Below are 9710 nucleotides of genomic sequence, written 5' to 3'. Positions count from 1 at the left end.
GAAGGGCCAGGGGTTGCGGCGGGAAAGGGGTGAGTCGGAAAGTCTAGTCCCAAGCGGGGTCTCTGGAGCGAGGCCCCGCCCCCTCGGGCCCCGCCCCGCGCCCCCTTCCCTTTCCCCATTGTCCTCAGACAAAGCGGTCGCCGCCCCCCGCCCGGCCCCCAGGTCTCTGTCTCCGTCCCTCCTCCTCTACTCCGTCTTCCCTCCTCCTCCTTTCCTTCCCTCCTCCCCTCCCTCCTGTCTCCGGATCTCCCTCAATCCCACTCTCCTCCTCTTCCTCTCTCCTCCTCCCTCCGGACGCCAGGCTCCTCCGCACCCCCTCCCCTGGGAACCCCGCTGGCTAGTGAGTTGACTGAGGGGCTTCAGACTTGGGGAAGGGGTGTCTCCTCCCTCTGTCCCCGCTCCTGCCCCCAGCCAGGACCTTGGGCTGTCTCCTCTTTGTGCCGAGATTGTCTGTGCGGTCCGAGCTGGGTGGGGATGGCCGGCTATGTCAGGGTTCCGTGAGATCGGAGACCCGGGCATAGGACTCGAAGGTCCGGAGAGCAGAGTCGTGGAGCCGGTGCTCCGCACCCAGGGTCCCGGGCCCGGCAGGTGGGAGAGGCAGGCGGTGGTGGCGGGACGGGTGGGGGTGGACGCCAGGGTTCCGAAAGTCCTCAAGGGAGGGTATTTCCCCCCGACCTGCCTGGGGGCGGAGTGCAGGGCGGAGGGGTGGCGGCAGGGGGCCGGAGAGGCGTGGCCCGAGCGGATCTGGGAGGGGAGCCAGGACCTCCCCGGCCCGCGCTGAAACGCGCGCCCCGCTCCTCCCGCGGAGCTCTATTTCCCCTCTGCCCCCGGAGTCTCCTTGCTCCCCTGGACCTCTCCACTCTCCGCCCCTCCTCACCTCCCCGCCCCCCCTCCTCAGGTCCCACCACCCCTTCTCGGGCGGGATTCCCTGACCTCCCTTCCCACTCTAACCGCCTCTGGAGTAGCTGTGGGGAAACCTCACCTGACCCCTACTCCCCCGCAACCCCCCCTCCCCCTCCTCTCTTTTCTCTCTCCTCCCTCATGCCGGCTTCTTTTTCCGCCTTTCTCTCCTCTCACATCCTTGGGACTGTGATACCATTAACCGTACATTACCAAATCTGACTCCTGCCTCTTTGCCCTGAATCTCCACTCTTCCTCTCACTGCCACGACCCCACCCCCACTTGGTCCACAGCTGTTTCTTCACTTTCGTAGTTTTCCCCTTTCTCTGCTTTCCGTCTTCTCCCTCTTTCCCTCTGTCTTCACCCTCAGCTCCTTTGCCCATCTCTGTGTCCCACCTCTCCCCCTCTACTTCCTCTCCGCCCACCCCCAGTCTCACCCCCAGGGCCTCTGGAGCCTCTCCTTCCTGTTCTCTGGCCCCAGCGCTCCGCACCCTTACCTCAACGCGGTCATGGCCACCATCCCAGACTGGAAGCTACAGCTGCTAGCCCGGCGACGGCAGGAGGAGGCAGCCCTTCGTGGCCGGGAGAAGGCAGAGCGGGAGCGTCTGTCCCAGATGCCAGCCTGGAAGCGGGGGCTCCTGGAGCGCCGCCGGGCCAAGCTTGGTCTGTCTCCTGGGGAGCCTAGCCCTACACCTGGGACTACAGAGGCTGGACCTCCAGACCCAGACGAGTCGGCTGTCCTCCTAGAGGCCATTGGGCCAGTGCACCAGAACCGATTCATTCGGCAGGAGCGCCAGCAGCAGCAGCAGCAGCAGCAGCAGCAGCAGCAGCAGCAGCAGCAGCGTAATGAAGAACTACTTGCAGAAAGAAGGCCCGGGACTTTGGAGGCCAGGGAGCAGAGACCCAGCCCTGGGGAGATGCGGGATCAGAGCCCCAAGGGAAGAGAGTCGAGAGAAGATCGGCTCAGTCCCAGGGAGGCCAGAGAGAAGAGGATAGGGGGAGCCCGAGAGTCGAGCCCCAGGCCTTTAGAGGCTTGGGACTGGAGGCAGAGCCCAGGAGAGGCTGGAGACAACAGCTCCAGACTGTCAGAAGCGCGGAAATGGAGGCTGAGCCCGGGAGAAACTCCAGAGTGGAGTCTGAGACTGGCAGAGCCTGGAGAACAAAGCCCGAGGAGAAAAGAGGTGGTGGAAAGTAGACTGAGCCCAGCGGAGTCTGACAACCAGAAGATGGGCCTGACAGAGGCCCATAAATGGAGGCCCGACTCTGGAGAGTCTCAGGAACAGAGTTTGGTACAACTGGAGATATCAGAGTGGAGGCCGAGCTTAGAAAAAAGAAAAGACTGCTCAGAGGAATGTGGGAGAAAAGAGAGGCCAATTCCAACGCTGGCCTCAGAAGAGATTACAGAGCTGTCAGAGACCCTGAGTAGGGAGGCTCCAGACAGCAGCTCTGGAGAAGTGGAGGCAGCAGAACAAAGGCGTAGCCCTGTGCAGGATGGTGAGAGGGGACTGAGGCTGACAGAAGGATGGAAATGGACTCTGAATTCTGGGAAGGTTCGAGAATGGACACCCAGGGACACAGAGACTCAAATTCAGAAACCAGTCCCCCCAGAGTCTGCTGAGAAGTATCTGGGGCCCTTTGGTACAGAGGCTGGAGAAGGCGAGGCTGAGAAGGAGAAGGCGGGGGCTCTGGGCAGGCCTTTGAGAACCCTGCAGAACTGCAGCTCTGTGCCCTCCCCCTTCCCACCAGAGGACGCTGGGACTGGAGGCTCTAGAGGGCAGGAAGAGGAAGCAGTGCAACCCCGGCCCCCACCAGCAGCCCCTCTGTCTCCCCCACCCCCAGCCCCACCTGCCCCCCAGTCCCCTGGGGATCCCCTCATGAACCGACTGTTCTATGGGGTGAAGGCAGGGCCAGGGGTGGGGGCCCCTCGCCGCAGTGGACACACCTTCACAGTCAACCCCCGGCGGTCCCTGCCCCCTGCAGCCCCCACCACTCCTCCGGCCACCCCAGCCACAGCTGATGTTGCAGTCCCCGGACCTGGGAAGAAGCGGTACCCAACTGCTGAGGAGATCTTGGTTCTGGGGGGCTACCTCCGTCTCAGCCGCAGCTGCCTTGTCAAGGGGTCCCCTGAAAGGCATCACAAACAGGTAGGGAGCAGCTAAGCCAGCTTTCTTTAGAAGCCTGCTCATCGGTTCTTTCTGTACTCCTTTCTTTTTTATATCCCTATGTTCTGGTCTTTCTCTATTCTTTCGTGCTAATTCCTGCCACAACCCTTCCTCCTCTGCACACACACCCTTCCTTCTTGTTGCCCTCCTTTTCCATTCATTTCCAAGCCCAAGAATCCTGCCCCAAATCAAGTGCTGTCTCTGGGTGTGTCTCTCTCAGGGTGTGCCCAGGCTGCTCACTCTTCATTCCCTCAGGCTCTGAGTCCCTCCCTGCCCCCCATTTCTTTCCTTCCTTTCCTCTGAGTCTGGGACACAACCCGTCTGGTGGAGACCTGAGCTGAGGCTACAGCCTAGAATCTATGAGAGCAGGGTCCTCAGATTGAAAGCACACACAGCCTCCCAGGGGAGGGAATGTGGGGCCAGGAAGCCTGAAGAGGCACAGGGGGGTGCCTTTGGGGTTCTAGGGGAAAATGGCAGGGAGAAGTGAGTGGAGGAAGTTCTCAGTCCCAAGGCAGAGGGGGCAGAGCCAGTGAGGGGACTACTGGGATGAGGGTGGGGGAATGGAATAAGGCTGGCCAAAGAGAAGACTTTTGAACCCCAAGTCTGCTCCATGGGAGAGGCACACACAGAAGCCATTTGAAGTGGGTGACCTCAGGGTTGCACACCCCCAGCTGGGCCACTGCTTTAAACAGTGCTCCCTTCTCTCTTGGGACAAGAAAAGCCTTCTCTTCTTCCAAAATACCCCCGCCCCTCACTCCCCTTCTTCCTTCCTCCCTGGGCTTCCCCTCCCTCCCCAGAACTGGCTCAGCAGTTGGTTTTCCCCTCTCTTCCTGTTGCCCTGGCCTCTCCCTCCCTTTGGGGTAGCAAAAGAGAGAAGTGAATTTGGAGACACTGAGCTGAGAGCAGGGAATACAATGGGAGTTGGGGACAGGGATGGGGGCTGAGGCCAGCAGAAGGTTAGAGGTTAAACTGGAAAAAGGACAAAGTTCAGGAAGTGGGAGCAGCCAGGCTTCTTGCTGTGGCTTCAGCCCAACCCCTTCCTTACACACCAATCAGTTTCCAGCTTGAAAATCTCTAAGGAAAGAGAGGTCCCTGCACCTAACACATCTCCCCCAGAGACTGGGAAGCCCTTCATAGTCTCCAGTTGTCATCTCATCTGACGTCCTCAGATTTGTCTTGTGTGTGTGCGCGCGCACGCGCGTGCTTTGTCAGTGGGAAACCACAGGGACCAAAGACCTAGATTAAGCTTGCGGGACACTTGATCCCCCAGTTCATCCTCATGTGCAGCTCAAGCTCCCCTCCCTGAGCCATGGTACCTGAGTCTATCCTGAGCACTCTGACTGCTACCCGCCCCTTCCCCTTTGGGCTGGACAGATGTTAGGAGGTAGGCCAGGAACTGCCAGAGTGAGGTGTTCAGACAAGTCACTTCCTATAGAGGTTGGCCTGTGCCTTTGGGGAGGAAGAGCAGAGGGAGGCATGAAATTCAGGGCCCAAAGCTGGGGACCATGTGAGTGCAGGACAGGACCTGTGATAGTGACCATACCTAGGTTAGGGAGCAGGGAAGCCAGAAGCAGATCACCCAAACAGGAAGCCTGGGGTGGGGGCCGGAAGGCTGGTGGGGCTGAGTGGGGAACCGCTGGGCCCTAGGCCTGCCAGAACTGCTCAGGATGTGGTGAGAGAATGAGGAAGCCATGGCTGCTCTAGGGGTGGGGGTGGAGAGAAGCAGCACAGAGTTTTCTAGACCCAGACACCTCCCCCTCCACCCTGTCTCAGGCCTTCTTCCCTCTCTCTGCACCCTGCTCAGCAGGGACTGACATGCTTGTTCCAGCTCTGACCCAATCCACTTGCTCTGGGACCAGAGGACTGCCCCCCCACCCCCTTCCCGAAATAACTCTTGTTTGGAAGCTAAGGCCATCAAATGCATCCTTGCCATGGGAGAGAAATCCCAGCCCTGTCTTGTGGCTGGTGCCCTTCCCCAAAGGCCCTTCTAGCTGAGAGATGGGCCCCTCCCCTCTTTGGCCCCCTTGTGACTTTATATAGCTGATGGGAGAGGAGCAAGTGAGTCACACCCCGCTGTACTCCCCCCCCCCCCAAACTCCCATGGAGGCTGTGCATTCCTGAGAAGCCCAGTCAGAAGTTGGCGGGGGGGGGGGGGGGGGGTGAGCAGAGAAGCAGGATTGGAGAAGAGAGACAAACATGATTGAGAACAAATAAAATGAATCATTTTTCAGAGTGGATAACAAACCATGGAGCTTGTTATCCCAAAAGGGAATGTGAAAAGAAAACAAATGGGTTCCCAGAAGTTTGGATAAATCTGTCAGTAACAGAACCAGAACTGGTCCTTCTGAAGAATTGGGATATAAGGGATCTGGTTGCTGTCATGCATTTCTACCAGCAGTTCCACAGATAGACTGTGTACCTTCCACACTGGTCCCCAGTGTTGGTTGTCTGTGGGGACCACACCTGAGGTCTGAACCAACTCTTCCTTACTCACCATAGCAACTTTCATGCTCCTATGGACAGTGGACACAGAATAACAAGTAAATTCTCTGGTAGATTAGGAGTTGGTAAATGATTATGGAAAAAAATTACAACAGGGTAAGTGGAACATAGACAGCGAGAAAGTTGGGGGAGTGAATATGAACTTTAAATAGGGTGACTGGGAGAGAGGGAGCTATGGGGGTATTTGGGGGAACAGTGTTCCAGGCAGAAGGAATAGCCAGTGCAAAGGCCTTAAGATTGGAGTGCCCCTGTTGGCCTTAGAGGAACTGTGACCAGGGTGGCTGCAGTGGGAGCAGATAGTTGCCTGAGAAGTGGGGGGTAGGGAGAAGTGGTACAGTGGGAGTACCCTGTGGGCCTTAGTCAGGCTCTGGCTTTTTCTCCCAGTGAAATGGGGAGTCAATGCTGGGTTTGGAGCCAAGGAGTCTCTGAGTTCCAGCTTCCCATGGAACCCATGTTGCACATTCTGTACAGCCCTTAGCATCCACTTGTCCAGACACCCTCCCGGTTTCTCTTTTCTCACACCCCGGTCCATGTGGAGACTCAAGGATGCAGGGCCCAAGCCCCAAGTTTCCCAAACAGGTCTTCTGGGAAGACCTGAATAGATAGTCTGGACCTTTCCAAGTAGTTCACACAGAATCCTCCTGTTTGTCTCCTTAATCGCTTTGGCTCCCAGAGTTAATCCCACTCTGCCCCTGCCCCTGAGCTTCTTAAAAGGGCAAAGGGGAAGAGTAGAAAGGGAGTGAGAACATCTGGGGCTCGCCTGCTCTTGGGACATTGTGTTTGTGGAGGATTTCGGCCCCCTCCAGGTCCCCTCTGGCTTTTTGCTTCTGTCTCTGCATGTTTCTCCTGTTGCGCTTTCCACCCCAACCTGTGTTTGCATGGACTTTCCTCTCTGCCCCTGACGCCTCACCTAGCTTCCCTTGCAGGGACTCAAGGGCCCATCTCCTCTCTGTGTTAGGGGAGAGTCTTGTTTCCTCTGGGCTTTTCAGTAGAGTCTCTTCTTCCCTCCCAGGCCCCAGCCCCACTTTGTTGTGAGTTCACTCCAGCTGTAGGAGAGGAGTGAGGGGGGGAGCAGGAGGGCACAGGTGTCCAGGGTTTCTCAGGAACAGCCAAGGGTCTGATGATGTGGAAACCAAAGTGCTCTTCCTTGCTTTTGCCTGGGACTCCCTCTAGCCACCTATTTCCTGCCAGCTCAAACTTCCTACCTCTGGGAAGCCTTCTTGATTGCCCTCAGGGTACCCAAAGATTCGGTTCTGATCACAGGGGTTATCTCCACGTATTTTCTTTTTACCCTTCTGCCACCCACAGTCTAAAGAGTAGGAAGCTGGGTCCTGTATTACTCACTTCTGCACCTGTGTGAAAGTTCAGGCAAAAGTCTGATGTTTTGGAAATGATATGATAGAAGAAGGGAAATCTGGGATTGGAGAGCCTATATCAAAAGGAAAACTGGGTGGGATGCCTGGGTGGCTCAGTCGGTTAAGTGTTGGAGTCTTGGTTTTGGCTCAGGTCATGGTCTCACAGTTGGTGAGTTCAAGCCCCCTCACGGCTAGCTCCATGCTGACAGCAAGGAGCCTGCTTGGGGTTCTCTTTTTTTTTTTAACGTTTATTTATTTTTGAGACAGAGAGAGAGAGTGAATAGGGGAGGGGCAGAGAGAGAGACACACAGAATCTGAAACAGGCTCCAGGCTCTGAGCTGTCAGCACAGAGCCCGACGCAGGGCTCAAACTCATGGACCCCGAGATCATGACCTGAGCTGAAGTCATATGCTTAACCGACTGAGCCACCCAGGCACCCCATGAGGTTCTCTTTAACTCTCCTCACATTTTCTCTCTCTCAAAATAAACAAGTATTAAATTAATAAATGCATAATAAGTAATATTTATAAATAATTTATTATTATTATATTATATTATATTATATTATATTATATTATATTATATTATATTATATATGTGCTATATATATTATAATAATTAATACATAAAATAATACAAATTTAGGGGAAAAAAAAGGAAAACTGGATCCCTGGGCCCCAGAGTGGATAGGGAAGGTAAAGTCAGTAGGGTGCCCAAATCCAGCTCCCCTCCCCACCTGGCACGTGCTTCCCTAGGAGCTTTCCCAGGCTGAACTCCATGCCTCCTGCGTTTCTCTCCTACTCTCAGCTCAAGATCTCCTTCAGCGAGACAGCATTGGAGACCACGTATCAATACCCCTCTGAAAGTTCAGTGCTGGAGGAGCTGGGCCCAGAGCCTGAGGCTCCCAGTACCCCCAGCCCCCCAGCGGCCCAACCCGATGACGAAGAGGATGAGGAAGAGTTGTTGCTGCTACAACGGGAGCTCCAGGGCGGCCTGCGCACCAAGGCCCTGATCGTGGGTGAGCTGAGGCTCTGCTGGTCCGAGGACACCCCCTGGTGTTCCTATTGGGCACTGCAGTCCAGGAGGGAGGGGGAGGAATTAATTAATGTTGGTGCTCCTGGAAGAGACTTGGTAGGACCTCTAACCGCACCCACTCCCTTGACAAATGGGGAAACCAAGGTCTTAGAAAGTGAAGTGCACAAGGGATCTCCAGATTTCAAAACCATAACTCTTTCTGTGGTTAAAAACACAAGGTTTTGGTCAGACAGGACTGTGTTTAAATTCCATCTTGTCTCTTAACTGTGGTGTAATCTCCAGGAAATCACCTGCTCTCTGGCCTTATTTTTAGCAATTATGACATGGGGCTAAAAATAACCACCTCCTGGGGTTTACTGAGAGGGTTCAGTAATTTTTATGAAGCATCTTGGAACTATGGCTGGACATTAAATTACTTAAACTCATCTGGGGTTATTGTGTGATTAAACAGGTTGTAAGAATGCCTGGCACAGAATGCAAGCTTAGTGAATGATGGCTGCTGTTACTGTAGTAGCAAGCACTCAGCATGAAAGATATAAAGACTTATCTTCAGTGTGGAGAGTAAGGGGGGAAGGCAGGTGGAAGAGGCCCTCACTCATTCTCTATCATTATTGCCTCCTCTCCCACAGATGAGTCCTGCCGGAGGTGACCCTCTTCCAACATAGGGTCTATACCTTCCCCTTTCCCAGAACTGAAGATCCTGGAGCCCAGAAGATTGAGAACAGAGAAACCCTGAACATGAGCTTGGAAGGGAAGGCAACTGACATCTTCCAACTTGCTTTCCTCATCCTGTTTATAGGGGCAGAGTAGTTACCCAGTTTCCACATTCACCAAAGGTCTCTGATGTGAGTGCATCAGACATGCTGGTGCACCCTGGGTGATTCAAGAGTGAGCATCAAGTCCTGGGGAGGAGCACAGAGCTCATGGGGGTGAGGGGTTGGGGGAGGGAGATGAAGCACCTCTTACATCTCCATGGACAGAGTACACTCTCCAGCCTTCCTTTACTCCCCACCACCCCTTGAGGGCTCTTACAGTTTAAACACTCATCCTGGGCAGCCTGCCCCCATTCTATTTACAGGCCCCTCTCCTTCCTGTTCCTTAGGTCACTGCCCCTTTGTTTACAGCTCCTGCCACCTCCCTTGACCACCAGCCTGGTTTACAAACCCCACTAGCTCCCAGCCCTACCTGCCAAAGTCCCAGGTTTACAACCACACCTACATGTTGAGTCTATGTGGAATCCTCTCCCCTGTGCCTGGCAGCTGCCTCATTGGGGGTGTGGCTTCTTCCACTTTTGCTCAGTCTGTACCTCTGTTTTCCCCAAGAGGAAAGTCTGGGAATCCTAACCCTAACCTTGTACCCCCATTTAGTTATTTAATTCTGTTCCTCCTAGTGGTTCACAATTGAATTGCAAGGGTGTGGAGTGACAATGCACCTCAACTCTTCTCTCCCATTTCTCCTTCCTTATCAACTGCCTGTTTGGTTTTTTTTTTGTTGTTTGTTTGTTTGTTTTGAAGTTTTCCATAATAAAATGGAGATCTCTCCAACTCTCCTGCTGCTTTTCCTTCTTTAGAAAAAAAGTATGTGTGTGGGAGGTTCTGTGTTTCTCATACCAAGCCTCTCCCATCTTCCTATTGGCCTTGAAGAGGTAGTGGCTATGGCTGCAGGAGGGAAAAATGATGGAAGTGAAACAGGAACTCAATACTGACATGAAGAAAGGGCTCTGTAAGAGCCCTGTATCTGTTTCTCGAAGGACTAG

At 54.6% G+C, this 9710-nt stretch overlaps 1 protein-coding gene across 4 annotated transcripts; it reads left to right on the top strand.

Annotated features, from left to right (window-relative positions):
* The first annotated feature begins 192 nt into the window (after positions 1-192).
* PPP1R18 (protein phosphatase 1 regulatory subunit 18) lies at positions 193-9498 on the top strand. Of its 4 annotated transcripts, none has more exons than XM_045057224.1 (4): positions 193-340; positions 1332-3044; positions 7727-7937; positions 8584-9498. In XM_045057224.1, the coding sequence occupies exons 2-4, from the start codon at positions 1410-1412 to the stop codon at positions 8601-8603; spliced, it is 1866 nt and encodes a 621-aa protein (XP_044913159.1). In that variant the 5' UTR covers positions 193-340; positions 1332-1409; the 3' UTR covers positions 8604-9498. The 4 variants fall into 4 exon arrangements, with proteins under 4 accessions (XP_044913159.1, XP_019685738.3, XP_044913161.1 ...); XM_019830179.3 differs by having other exon boundaries at positions 207-340; positions 1194-3044; XM_045057226.1 differs by having other exon boundaries at positions 219-340; positions 1344-3044.
* Positions 9499-9710: the final 212 nt, after the last annotated feature.

Source organism: Felis catus, chromosome B2 (assembly GCF_018350175.1).
Source record: "Felis catus isolate Fca126 chromosome B2, F.catus_Fca126_mat1.0, whole genome shotgun sequence".
Lineage (NCBI taxonomy): Eukaryota > Metazoa > Chordata > Mammalia > Carnivora > Felidae > Felis > Felis catus.
The sequence above is the reverse complement of the archived record's forward strand: the minus strand, read 5'-3'. Positions and strand labels throughout refer to the sequence as shown.

Coding starts and splice junctions, on each gene's coding strand:
- PPP1R18 (XM_045057224.1), top strand. CDS start 1,410: ATGGCCACCATCCCAGACTGGAAGCTACAGCTGCTAGCCCGGCGACGG. Junction 3,045..7,726: donor CTGAAAGGCATCACAAACAG/GTAGGGAGCAGC, acceptor TCCTACTCTCAG/CTCAAGATCTCCTTCAGCGA. Junction 7,938..8,583: donor CACCAAGGCCCTGATCGTGG/GTGAGCTGAGGC, acceptor CCTCTCCCACAG/ATGAGTCCTGCCGGAGGTGA.